Source organism: Lytechinus pictus, chromosome 1, assembly GCF_037042905.1.
Source record: "Lytechinus pictus isolate F3 Inbred chromosome 1, Lp3.0, whole genome shotgun sequence".
NCBI lineage: Eukaryota > Metazoa > Echinodermata > Echinoidea > Temnopleuroida > Toxopneustidae > Lytechinus > Lytechinus pictus.
The window spans coordinates 23,470,285-23,484,758 of record NC_087245.1 but is presented as its reverse complement, the minus strand read 5'-3'; the positions used below and the strand labels follow the sequence as shown (position 1 = coordinate 23,484,758).

At 38.0% G+C, this 14,474-nt stretch overlaps 1 protein-coding gene across 1 annotated transcript; it reads right to left on the bottom strand.

Moving 5' to 3' along the window:
• Window positions 1-4,787: 4,787 nt before the first annotated feature.
• Window positions 4,788-13,001, bottom strand: LOC129270830 (monocarboxylate transporter 9-like). The gene is made up of 5 exons (XM_054908197.2): window positions 12,626-13,001; window positions 10,463-10,606; window positions 9,158-10,164; window positions 8,785-8,875; window positions 4,788-6,104 (listed from the first exon to the last, which is right to left on the bottom strand). The coding sequence occupies exons 1-5, from the start codon at window positions 12,921-12,923 to the stop codon at window positions 5,941-5,943; spliced, it is 1,704 nt and encodes a 567-aa protein (XP_054764172.2). The 5' UTR covers window positions 12,924-13,001; the 3' UTR covers window positions 4,788-5,940.
• Window positions 13,002-14,474: the final 1,473 nt, after the last annotated feature.

The window sequence follows — 14,474 nt, the reverse complement described above, 5'->3', positions numbered from 1 at the left end:
ATCTCCTCTGTGTTTCAGATTGGTATTATAGAAGTAATAAGCGGGAATAATATTTTGTGATTGTAAAACAAGGAAAGGTTACACACTAAGAAATCCCGGTGCAAATGGGGTGTACGATACGTGCGTACACCTCGGCCCTAATCTGGCAAAAGGGTCTATCTGCACATTCGCCCTCGAAAAACTTTCTGAGAATATCAGCTTTGAAGTTTGAGCATTTAATTTACTTGTAGAATACTTGAGAGTTAATTTTAGCTGGTGGACTCTATTCTATCACTTAGTTTATCTTTAAAAAATTATTTTTAGTCCCTTTTTATTATTTGAATCCCTTTACTTTTCTTGTAAGATCCAATTTAATGCAGATAGACCCTTTTGCCAGATTAATCTCGGGAGCAAAGACAGTGATATTTATCTGGCAAAAGGGTCTATCTGCACATAGACCCTATAAATATTGGCTGTAATCTGGCAAAAGGGTCTATCTGCACATAGACCTTTTTGCCAGATTAAATGATGGCAGATAATATGTTTATTTTATCAGGCAAACGGGGTCTATCTGCAGATACACCCTGTTACAAAGGGAAATTGTGTTAATTTAACCAGGTAGAAAGGTATATCTGCACGGTTGGTAAACTATTATAATATTGGACAGGCTGCGCAGGACTCTCAACTTCATGGTCTACAACCACTTGGTTTACTATCCATTTTGTCCAAAACCATTTGGTCTGCTGACCGTTTGGTCCATAACCATCTACTAGGCATTTGTTACAAAACCATTTGGTCTACTAGGCGTTTGGTCCACAACTATAGGCGTTGTTACAAAACCATTTGGTCTAATAGGCGTTTGGTCCACAACCATTTGGTCTACTAGGCGTTTGGTCCACAACAATTTGGTCTACTAGGTGTTTGGTCCATAAGCATTTGGTCTACTAGACGTTGTTACAAAACCACTGGTCTACTAGGCGTTGAGTCCACGACCATTCGGTCTACTAGGCATTGATAAAAAAAAAAAAACTATTTGGTCTACTATGCATTTGGTCCACAAGCATTTGGTCTTCTAGGCGTCTGGTCCACAACCATTTGGTCTAAGTAGTCATTTCATTTGGTCCACAACCATTTGGTCTACGAGGAATGTTACAAAAACCATTTGGTCTACTAGGCATTTGGTCCGTAACTAATTGGTCTAAGTAGGCATTTGGTCGACCAGGAATGTAACAAAAAACATTTGATCTACTAGGCGTTTGGTCCGTAACTAATTGGTCTAAGTAGGCATTTGGTCCACAGCCAGCCATTTGGTCTCCCAGGAATGTTACAAAAACCATTTGATTTACTAGGCGTTCATAACTAGTTTACTTTGTTCTGAAAGCAATTGGTTGGATGCACAGGGTGTCTTAGCGATTGAAAAATGTAAAACCTAACCCCCCCAACAAAAAATACATAAATAAATAAATAAATAAAATAATAATAATAATGATGACACTATCCAAGATTTTACACTTAATTGGCAAGGATATTGTTGATTATACAAAATTAATCAATTATAAAGTTGGGCATAACAATATTTTTTTTAAATTTAATCCATCTTATAAGATCTTCATTAATTATAACCAATTGTATTTTGATTTCTCTTTCTCATGCCACAGACTGACGAAGAGTTTTACTTTGCCTTTCATTCTTTAAGAGCTATATGTTTTCTTCTAAAATCTATGATTTTATTTTTTATATGGCAGTCTAACATCTACCAATTGTGTTTTTTCATTTCTTCTATTTTTTGCCTTTTTCTCCTCTCTCCCTTGCTCTCCTGTTCTTTTTCTCTACTCTTCTTCTTTCGTGCTATCCTTCTTTTCTTAAATCTGTATTCACCTTTTGCAATGTTCTGCGGCATTGTACTTTGACATATAGAAGTAGTGTGGGAAGCTTATTTCAAATATTGCTGGCCCTCAGCGATCTGATCCCCTGAGTCAGGGTTATACGGGCGTAATTACAACTGGCAGGCCAAAGATATTCATTCCAGCAAACCCATTTTAAATCTTTAATTTTGATATTGCTGATTGACAAAAATGAATGAATATGATTGATAATCTTACACTGATTCTAGGGAGGGTAACTTTACTGAACTTTCTTTTTTCAAATTGGGATGATATATCACCACTTTGGAACTATTTTTATACTGGCGGAAGAAGTATTGCCATTTTACTGTCTCAAGCCATGAATTTGATCCTGTCAGGTGTAGTCTTCATAAATGCCGATTTATTTTTAAAATGAGCTGCTCGAGGTACCCTTTTCTGGTCAGATATGGAATGTCAGACATGTATCCTATCCACTGGTAGTGAACATTCAATTCTCGAATTTCATCCTTTTTTTGAGCGCCTCTTTAACACACGAGTCTATGGGAAATATTTTAGGCCCGTGATACCTCAGCTGCAAACTGGCAGCCATCTCGAAATCCAAGATGGCTGCCATGAAAACAAAATTATTTAAAAAAATCAGGTATTATAATTATAACGTAGATATTATTTTGAAATTTGACACTTGGGGTATTGAAATTTCCCCCAGTAGTCTGTCCAATAGATAGGCTGCAAAATGGCCACCATCTTGAAATCTAGAGAGGATCGACTGTCATGAAAATCCAAATTATTTTCTTGAGTTTTAAATAATTTGAGGCACTACATTTTAGACATACATGTACAGGCAGGTTTTGGCCTGCTGGTTTTAGAATATTGCTGCCCCATTGATTGATCCACCAGGTCAGCTGAAAATGGCCGCCACTTTGAAATCTAGGATGGCTATTATGAAATATCTTTCCTGAGCTATACATTACATGTGACACTGTAAATTGGTATTATGTACATGTATGTATTTTGTTTTCATGGCAGCCATCTTAAGAAAAGGGTACCTCGAGCAGCTCATTTTAAAAATAAATCGGCATTTATGAAGACTACACCTGACAGGATCAAATTCATGGCTTGAGACAGTAAAATGGCAATACTTCTTCCGCCAGTATAAAAATAGTTCCAAAGTGGTGATATTCTTCCCAATTTTAAAAAAGCAAGTTCAGTAAAGTTACCCTCCCTAGAATTAGTGTAAGATTATCAATCATATTAATTTTTGAAAATCAGCAATATCAAAATTAAAAATTTAGGGTGGCTTTGCTCGAATGAATATCTTTGGCCTGCCAGTTGTAATTACGCCCGTATAACCTTGACTCAGGGGATCAGATCGCTGAGGGCCGGCAATATTTGAAATAAGCTCCCCACACTACTTCTATATGTCAAAGTGCAATGCCGCAGATCATATAAAACTCAACGAAATAATTGCAAAATTTCTATGGCAGCCAGCTTGGATTTCAAAATGACGGCCATTTTTCCGCCGACCAATTGTCAGATTCCTTGGAGCCAGCAATTTTTTTTATTAACGCACCCAGATACCCATATACTACAAATTTTAGTGGCACATATGTAAAATTCAAGAAAATGAGTTCAATGATTTTTCATGGCGGCCATCTTTGATTTCAAATGGCGGCTGACCCGATGGTCAAATCGCTTGAGGCCGGCAATATTTGAAATCAGCGCCCAAAATTAAGCATATATGCCAAATTTCAATACCGCAGTTCATATAAAACTCGAGAAAATGATTGCAACGATATTTCATGGCGGCCATTTTGCTGCCAACCAAATGGTCAAATTGCTGGGGGCCGGCAATATTTGAAATCAGTGCTTTAAAATACCCCCATATGCCAAATTTCAGTGTTACATGTCATGTAAAACTCAAGAAAATTACATTTAATGATTTCTCATGGCGGCCATCTTGGATTTCAAAATGGCAGCCGACCTGATGGTCAAATCACTTGGGGCCGACAATATTCGAAATTAGCACCCCAAATTAAACCTATATGCCAAATATCAATACCGCAGTTCATATAAAAGTCGAGAAAATGATTGCAATAATATATCATGGCGGCCATCTTGGATTTCAAAATGGCGGTGATTTTACCGCCGGCCGAATGGTCAAATTGCTGGGGGCCGGCAATATTTGAAATCAGTGCCTCAAAATACCCCTATATGCCAAATTTCAGTGTCACATGCCATGTAAAACTCAAGAAAATGACATTTAATGATTTTTCATGGTGGCCATCTTGCATTTCAAAATGGCAGCCAACCCGATGGTAAAATCGCTTGGGGCCGGCAATTTTTGAAATCAGCGCCCCAAAATACCCCTGTATGCCAAATTTTACACTTTCTGCCAGATTCGAGCATCTTTTTCACATATCTACTGGACTAGATAGACCCTTTTGCCTGATTAAATAAATACGTCTTCTCCACCATGTAATCTGGCAAAAGGGTCTATGTGCAGATAAACCCCTTTGCCAGATTACTACCACTTTTTATAGGGTCTATGTGCAGATAGACCCTTCTGCCAGATTAGATACCAGTAAAATGATGGAATTTGATATTGGTGTCCTCTGGTATCTCGAAAACGAAAGCTCGAGCACCACTGAGAGTTGGCCAGATGAAAATTTTGGCCTCATAAACCCTAGATATGAAAAAAAAAAAAAATCCAAAATTTTGCAGATAGACCCTTTTGCCAGATTAGGGCCGACCTCGCAAAACCATCGAGGTGCAAGTTAGCTCTTTTGCGAGATTACGTGTCTGTTGTACACCCCTGTACTCTTTGCGTGCACCCCACCAGTCTCGCTGCATGATAGACGTATGATATAGATAAAGTTGATTTGTGATCGAAGATTACCCGAAATAACAATGCACTAACGCCACACTTTATCTACGTAAATTGTTAATATTTAATATTTATTTGTTTCAAAACCCATTTGATTACGTATACATTTGGAGAAACAGTAAATAGAGCTACTTGAATCACAACTATCAGCACAAGTCAAAAAGGAAGCGGATCATATCCCTGGAGACCTCCTCCGGATTCAGCGATTCTCGTTGGCATAGCGGGAAGAATCTTGACTACAGACACAACGAGGCGAGTTCGAGTCTCAACCAAGGTAACTAAAAAATCGATACAGAAAGTAAATGGGCCGAAAATCTCGACAATCTTTTTGTTATTTTAGGTGGGGTACATTATGCACCCTCAGGGGTAGACGTACGTGTACACCGTCTGAGGTGCAGATGGAAACCCCAAATAGGGGTGCACACTGCACACTGTACACCCCTATTCGGGGTGTACGTGTGCACCCCTAGGGGTACTCGTATATAGGGACAAGCCTGTGCACCCCTAGGGGTACCAAATTCGCATACATTCGTAATTCCGAAGCTTCGTTATTCCGACGGTTCGGTTATTCCGAAGGATCGTATTTCCGAAGGTTCGTAATTCCGAAGATTCGTAATTGCGAAGAATCCGAAAACGAAATAAGGTTCGTAATTCCGAAGGTTCGTCAATCCGAAAACGAAATGAGGTTCGTAAATCCGAAGATTCGTTAATCCGAAAACGAAATAAGGTTCGTAATTCCGAAGGTTCGTTAGTCCGAAAACGTAATGATTAACGAACCTTATTTCGTTTTCGGACTAACGAACCTTCGGAACAACAAACCTTATTTCGTTTTCGGATTAACGCACCTTTGGAACAACGAACATTATTTCGTTTTCGGACTAACGAACCTTCGGAACATCGAACCTTATTTCGTTTTCGTATTATCGAACCTTCGGAACAACGAACCTTTGGAATAACGCCACAAATGTTCGGATTAACGAACCCTTTTACGTTTTCGGATTAACGAACATCGAGGTATAGGCAATTTACGTGTTTCGGAATTACGAACCTTCGGAATTACGAAGTGTAACCGTAAAATTGAACCCGAATTTCTTAGTGTGTAGATTGGTGTTTCTCTGTCATCATTTGATCTCCTCGGTGTTTCAGATTGGTGCCATATAGTGGTTATAAGCTGGAATCGTTGTACATAATATTGTAAGAACATGGAAGGTGTTAGATTGGTGTATCTCTTTCGTCATTTTGATCTCCTCTTTCTCGGTGTTTAGGCTTGGTGTCGTAGTGGTAATAAGCAGGAATCATTGTTAGTAGAGCAGCAACATTCAACCCTCCAAGAAAAACAAATGTCATTTCATAACCAGCTACTGATGCTATCCATCCTGAATGTGATTTAAGAAAAAAAGACAATGATCAATTAATTTATTTATTCATTTATTAATTAATTGATTAATTGATTTATAATTAACAATTATTTAACCCGCGTCGTCTATATCATTATCCAAAAATCGTGCACAAAAAAAAATGGAAGCCAAAATGTCAAAAGTTTGTTGTGTTGTAACAACCTGATGAAACTTGTGCCTTCGGAATAATGAATAAAACAACAACAATGTTATTGGTATATCTTTAATTTCCGAACCCCTTTTAAAAGAAAGCTTGTTGAAAGTTTTTTTTTATGGAGAAGGCGTGGTATGATATTCTAAAACATGGGATAATACAAGGTACAAAACTAAGGAAAACGCGCACAAAACTAAGTAGTAGAAAAGCGTTCTCTTAAAAACCCCAAACAGTCAAACGAATCTACTCCTTTGTATTATATTGTAGGGGTAAAAATAGCATTTTGTTCCTTCTTTCTTTTCTTCTTTTTTTGGTCTCTTCTTCGCTAAGAGCACTAATCCCTACCCCCCCCCCCCCCATTAACAACACAAAACGCCACTTGAATGAAAGACTCAGTGGCCAGGGACGTTGTGGCATGTATCTGTAATCCAGTTGCACGTACAAAATACAATCAGATTGATGGGTCCGAGGTTCGAGCCCTAGTTCACGTTCAGTTCTTTCGGATTGTGACGCTGAAAGTCAACTACAGACGTCAGCGATTTCATGTGGTCAGTGTCATCACTTGGGCAAGGCAAGTCAAAACCTTTGCACCATTTTATTATATTTCCATGTTACTTTTATCATTATTTTGTTTGTGGGAGAGAGCAAACCGTTCAGTTCCGGGGATCACGATCATGCTGGTCAAAAGTTACTTCAGGAATACCTCAGGGAAGTGTATTAGGGCCAAGATTATTCAATCTGTTCGTTAATGACATCACTCATGTAGTAAAATCGCAATGTGTGCTCTTTGCAGACGACACGCTCTTATACCGTATAATACGAAATGAGTCCGATAAACAATTACTCCAAGCTGACATTTCATGTGTAATTAACTGGTGTGAATCAAACAAAATGCAACTTAATGCTACAAAAACTAAAGTTCTTATGATTGCCCCTCGTAAGAAAAAGGGCAAACAGAGTACACAATTGATGATACAATGATAGAACAAGAACACTCTGTCAAGTACCTCGGGGTCACCCTAAATTCTTGTGTGACCTGTGGATGACCAGGTTGATAATGTACCGTAATTAAAAGGGCAAATAGAATGCTATCTGTACAAATCACTTTATGTTGCCAATCCTGGAATACAGGGTCCCGTCATGGTATGTTTTCACAAGGAAACATACTGAAGCCCTGGAACGAGTTCAGCGAAGGGCAACGCGAGTAATCTTGAAACAAAGGCAACAGGAAATGCCTTACCCACAGCGCTTACAGACCCTTTCTTGGTTTACTCTTGAATCAAGAAGGAAGTATCTAATGATGTCATTTGTAATAAAAAAAAACCTGTATAACATTGTATCATGTGAGGCGGTCAAGGACAAAGTAACGGTACGATCACGCCAGAGTGAACACACAATCCTATTCCACCACATGAAAGCCAGAACCGAACGTTTGCACCAAACTGCAATACATAGATTTCCGATTATATGGGAAAGTATGCCCTCACATATATCAAAGATGAAATTGTATCTGGAAACATCTCAAAAGTTCTGAACCTCCTTCGTCGTGAAAATGTTTCTGTTTTTTGAATAATTAGATGTCTGATTTATAATGACACTTCCTTCTATGATGCTTAATTTATTACTTTCCTCATTGACCAATTTCAACTGAAGAGCAGGTTTATTCATAATTTATACACTAAATCTAATCCGGCCTATTTCAACCTCAATATTATGTCATTTGATCACTCTTACATGGTTTTTTTTTTATATATTCTTATCGTCTTATATCCCATTACTTATGATAGATGTAGTATTATGTATTTATATTTTTAAATTTACGATTGCTTTAATGTTTGATGCTTATCATTCTAATGCTTGTAGATTCTTAATAATGTGATTGGGGAAGGTATTGTGGGGTTGGCTTGAAGTGACCAAGTCACATGTATGACCATTGTATTTTGCCGATTCGAAATATCTTCATTTTATTTTTACCACTAGTCTGACCTGGATGGGGTTGGGAGGTTTGGGGAGGAGGACCTGTGGGTTATGGCTATTAAGTTAGCCTTTTCCATACCCAGGCAGCCTCTCCAACTCTCATCCAGGTCTTATTTTCTCTGATTCAAATTTCAAATTAATTTATTTCACATCTGTAAAAAACATACAAGATACAATATATCGAGATCAATCAAAATGATTCCATAGTAAAGGAGTAATGAATATTGTAAAATCATGTACAACTTTGATTGATCTTGTCTCTGATCTGTTTGTATTCTTTGTTTTTTGAAATGCCAAATAAAATAATAATAAAATGATAATCATTATTGACGATATATCGTCATCATCGTCGTTAATAAGTATATTCAATAAACTTCAATAATAATATTAATAATATAAATTTATAACTGGAATAAATGGTGACGATAAGCCAATGGGAGAGCCAAAATAGAGATTACAAGCAGTGATAGAAAATGGTTATCAAATTATGTTCCGTAAATCTTAAGGTGTAGGCAAAATAATAAATACCTGCAACAAGACCACCAGTAGGTCCTGCAAGCCCATATGTCAGACTACTCAAGCCGTAGGATGTCGAAAATCGATCTTCGGATACGGTATCCTATAGATAGAATATGAAAAAAATGAAAAGGTATGATTTATCTCCTGGCCAGGACGGTCACCAATAGTTGGTGAGCTTTATGGGAGCTTTATGATGAATTCATCCTATCATAATTACCGATTAAGGTAAAAGTAACCCAGTAGTATGGTAAAAAAATTAAAATAAATGAGACCATATACTACACATCGTAGTTTAAAGTTTCCTTTCCTTCATTATTATAATATTATGTTTTTTTAAAGTAGTTTTATCCCGTAACCTGATAAAAAAAACGCTTGAAATTACCTTAAGCATAACTGACGTTAATGTTAAGCTGCCGCCAAGGAAAAGGCCGTTGGTGAATCCCGCTATTGTCAGAAGCATAGTATTTGATAATAGTGGGTCAAGGAATAAAACAACACTGTTTATTAAAGAGAACATCATGAACATTCCCCGTGGCGTCATCCATCCTCTATCTGTAACGGGTCCTTGTATGAAAGCACCAATCCCTTCACCAATCCCACTGACTAGATTGATCAGAACGGCATTCGAAAGTGTTATCCCTTTGGCCAAGGCATGAGCAACAAAGAATATGTACCAGGCGGAATGAACCATCGCAAAAAGGAAGGTGGATAGATAGATGAAATTCAGGAATGGTTCGTCGCGACAAAGGGAGAAGTCAAGGAAACGCCAAAGCCACTGGAACGGACTTATTAGAATTTCAGTGAACGTTCGCTCGGTTCTTACATAATTTTGTGATTCAAATTGAAACGAATCGATCCGTCCATTAACAATCCTTGCAGAGGTCAGTTGCATAGGTACCTTACTTTGTATTAACTCTCCATCATTCCCTGCACGACCGTGAGTAATTTTCTGTTGATAGAGTAATGTTGAGTCTTCTTGAAGACATCCGCATTCAGACGAGCGCTGTTCTTTCTCATCCTCGTCGGAACTCAGGCTGTCACTCAGCATGTCCAACTGACACTCGTTTTCGGCGTCACGGTCGTCGGCGTCGTTTGCACAGGTTGTTCCCCTCGGTTGGCCTACTGTCTTATCACGACGTCCATTCTTCCTCAGGGTCCTTGGGTCACGAAGGAGAGTCGTACAAACAACCATGTTCAAAGACAACCCTCCTAGTAAAAGGATGGTTCCCTTCAAACCAGTAGCATCCAGTAACATTTTAGTCATCAGGGGAAAGACCAGACTCAGGGCAGAACCGCTTTCAGTGATCCCTACGACAACCCCGAAGTGTTTGGTAAAATAACGATTGCAGACAACTATAGAAGGTAGCGAGACCAAAGCAAATCCAGCCCCTGCAATGAATTTTAAAAGACATACATTGCACAAAATGATCATGATGATAATTTAGAGAATTAAACTTGATCATAATTTGGTAATCATGAACTTTGGAGAATGTATAGAAAGGTGCCGACATCAATTTTCGTGGTTGTTTTTTTTAATCACAGTCTCTTTCAGTTACACGCATTTGATGCGGTATTTTGTGAGATACTATATATCTTTTGCTCAGCCTCCAAGACTACACAATAAAAAAATATAAATTCAAGAATTCTCAACAAATTATTTCGAAAGAAAATGTCTGTATTGTCTCACCTGAAGTAAACATGGCGATAGAAAACCCAACTACACCAGAAGCAAGGGAAGCAAGAGAGATTGCAATGCCCATGACGGCACTTCCAAACATCATCATTGGTCTAATTATCGCCTGTCGATTTGATAATGGTGCCGTGAAAGGAGCTGTTTAAGAAGTAACATAACAAGGTATTTATATTTTATCACAGACTTCTTCCAAAATATATGGCCGACGATAAAGTTTTTGGCTTGTTTTTAAATATCTATTTATTTATTCATTCAATTTTTGTTCCGATGATATGAGTGTCAATTGCATGAGTTCTCTTGAAAACTGCATTTCATCGAAATGAACCTTGAAATTTAATCCATCAACGAAGTCGATATGACGGAAGGGTAAAATGTCATTCTTAAAACGGGATCGATGTTAGGGTGAAAGGTCATTCTTAATAAGTGGTCGATGTTACGAAAGGTTGAATTGTCAATAAAACGGAGTCGATGCGACGGAAGGGTAAAATATCGTTTTTTAAACCGAGTGGTTTTGACGGAATTAGGGTGAAATGTCATTCATAAAAGAGAATCGATGTGATGGGGAGGGTTAAGTGCCATCCTTAAAACGGAATCGATATTACGGAAGAGTGAAATCTCATTCTTAAAACGGATTCGATGCGACGGAAGCCTGTAAAATCTCATTCTTAAACGGATACTACACAGGGGCGGCGGAACCGGGGGGTTGCCCCGGCCCCCGCCCCTATTCCCCGTAGGAAAAAATGCCCCTTTTTCAAAATGGAAAATGCCCTCTTTTCAAAAATTTAATGTGCCCCTTTTCAAAATGAAATACCCTTTTTGAAGTAAAACACAATACCTTTTAGGTTAGGAAATCACAATTGTTTTGGCTCGCGCTTCGCGCTCGCATCAATTATTGTTGAGTATAAGGTATTCGAACGTTCCGTTCATGGTTACAAAATGCACAGATCGTCCAGTTTTCAGGTTGGAATATTACATATTTTTGGCTCGTGTTTCGCGCTCGCATCAATATGTATATTAAGGTAGTCATTCTGATCCTTGTTAAATAAAATGCCTATAGAATGTCCAGTTTTCTGGTTATAATATCACAAATTTTCAGCTCGCGCTCGCATTATTCGATTGCGTATCCTATTCATGAGTCACCAAATACAGTCGTTAAAGGTTCCTTTTCTGGTCAGTATATTAAAAATTTCAGCTCGCGCTTCGCGCTCGCGTTAATTCTTTAGTTAGATTCACATCCTTTTCTCATGATTACAAAAACTGCTCGGAATGTTTACGTTTTATGTCTTATTACATGAAATTTCCAAAGGTTTGAGCTCGTGATTCAAGCTTGCAACATCTCACATAGATGCCCTTGGTAGTAATTAGGTCCATAATTGACCAAAAGTGAGTTTTACAACTTCAGATTTGAATTTTTTTCCAAGCAAAAAATAAAACCTAAATATATATCAATCAGAAATCACTTAAAAAAACTTTGCTCAACTTAATTACTACAAAACAAACAACTGCTTTACACGGATAATAATCTCATGGTGAAAATATCCGTTTGCACCAAAATGCCCTTTTTGGCATATAAATGCCTTTTTTAATTTGCCCCCCCCCCAACGAAAATACATTAAGCCGCCCCTGATACTACACATATACATGAAATAAGAAACCATAATCATGCAGCGGCTAGGGGCCGCAACTTCACCTTTTGCCTGTGGTCACATCACTGGCCCTTAGAGGGGGGGGGGGAGGGGGTACGTCGAAATAAAGAATTTTGCTTGCTTGTATTTTTATCTTGTTCGGTCATTATTGGTAATGGAATATTTAATATTTCTTTTCTTCAAAAAGCATTACGATTATACACTGTTAAAAAAACCGTGATTTTACAGAAAAAGAAGATTTTGCAGAAAGCAATAACAGAATCATTCTGTAAATTCATAAAACAGGAATTTTTCTGCGATTTAATAGAACAGGTCTGTTTAAAAAGGGGAAAAGGGTGTTTTATTTAAGGAAATTTGTAAGATTCCATACACCAAATACCAATTTCCTGTAAGATTACGCATTCTGGTAAGATTACAGGTGTTCTCGAGACTCTGCTGCAGGAACTTCTTTTATTTTAAGGATAAATTTTCTAACAGTGTATAGCCTCATCTCCCCCAACTGCACGCTTACCTAACAGGTAGGATATACCATTAGAGAGACCAAGTATGAAGCCAATAGTAGCAATCTCAGTTTCAAATTGGAATACGAGTTCATCGACCAGGACGCCAAAACCTTTGATGATGCCAAATTCCAGCAATCCGATAGTGAAGAGGGACACGATCACGAGACATGCTCGTGGTCCAGTCTCGTCGATTTTGCCGTCACGAACATTGACGTCGACTGTTGGTGACGAGTCCTTTTCTGACTCAATTGGTTCGGAAACTTGAGAGGAGTTATTCTCTTTAGATAGGCTTAGATTATCTTTCATGTTGGTTGTTGAAACGCGTGAATACACACAAACATTCCCTGATATCCAGTCAAAATGATGAAACGAAAGAAGCGCCTGAATGATGAATAAATTCAAACATCTATTATTAGAAGCAGATGCATAATGTGGCGTGTTTTTCCAGAGTAATCAATCGAATTAATGATTTTGACAAAATCTGATGGCATGCGAATGTTTAAATACCGACCAACTCGTTGATATATTGACAGATTTGGCAGGTTGAATTATTGTGGCAGATGGGCAAACAAAAATATGTGTGAAATCATGACTAGAATTATATCGGTTGATTCCTTTCCTGCATGGCCCTTCGGTCGCATTGTGTCCACACATTAAAGTATAGGTTGAGGGTATAACACATTCTTATGTCATCGGGATCATGGCTGTACACAGGGGGGCAGTGGCCTCCCAGATATTTTGAAAAATTATTTTCAAAACAAAAATCACACAAAATGTACAAGAAATCCTTCAATTATCGATTTAGAAATGCAAAGGCGCCCTAAAATTGACAAGCCTATAAGTGGCTTCACTACCTCGCTTTCGATTTTCTCCTAATTTCGTTTATACGCCCCCGCCCCCCTTGGAAAAAAAAATTCCGTGTACGGTCATGTTCTGGTTCATCACAACGTTCTGTAAATACAAAAGATAAAACAAAATAATGTCCGTATCAAGGCCTAATGATATAAACTTTGGTCCTTAATAATCGACATATTTGTTCTTTTCATCTGAATGGACATTGTTAGGGTGCAAGCCCGGGGACGGACGTTGTGCATGGGGGGGGGGGGGTCATGCTCGTTCTTGGATATAAATTTCTGTTCCATTTCATTCGCTTAATATTTCTTTCAGTGAATGGAAAGTAGGAAAGGATAAATTATATGCAACATAAAAGTGAGTCATAAATCTTCATCTATATTGTTTGATTATACCTTGATGCGTATTTTGTCATTTTGATTGCCATGATTGTACTGTCACTGGAAATAAAAAGAAAAAAGAATGAAAATATTTTAAAGCCAGAAATGACCATAAACATATGAAACAAGTAAACATTCTTCGATCTCAGAGTAGGCCTAGCCTAAATAAGTATTTTGTCATAGTTTCCCAGCCCAAAATATGCCTTAAATATTACATTTTCATGATAGAGTTTAAAAATTATAACACCCCCTGGTTTTGCCAACTCCCTGCCATTACGTCTGCCGAAAATGTTGAATGCTAATTAAAATCTAACCCCATCATTATGATCATAAAAACGTCTCTGACATGTCTGAGGTCACCGCATCCAGTTAAAAGGGCTGTCAAATTTGTATTTTCATTATTGCGAGCGAGCGAAGAGCGTGATGGTTGGTTAGGTGGTGTCCATGAGCAAGGTATAGTTTTGTTCACATTTCTGGATATTGTGTTAAACTATGTCGCAAAATTGTAAGTTTTCATATTTATTTTGTCCTCTTTTTTTTTTGCTTGCTTGGTCGCTTCGCTTTGACGTGCCTACTTAACCCTAAATAGACTGGGCTATTTTGATGCCTAAGAAGACTGGGGGGG

Coding starts and splice junctions, on each gene's coding strand:
- LOC129270830 (XM_054908197.2), bottom strand. CDS start 12,923: ATGAAAGATAATCTAAGCCTATCTAAAGAGAATAACTCCTCTCAAGTT. Junction 10,607..12,625: donor TGGTATATCCTACCTGTTAG/GTAAGCGTGCAG, acceptor CTTCTTAAACAG/CTCCTTTCACGGCACCATTA. Junction 10,165..10,462: donor TATCGCCATGTTTACTTCAG/GTGAGACAATAC, acceptor AATTCATTGCAG/GGGCTGGATTTGCTTTGGTC.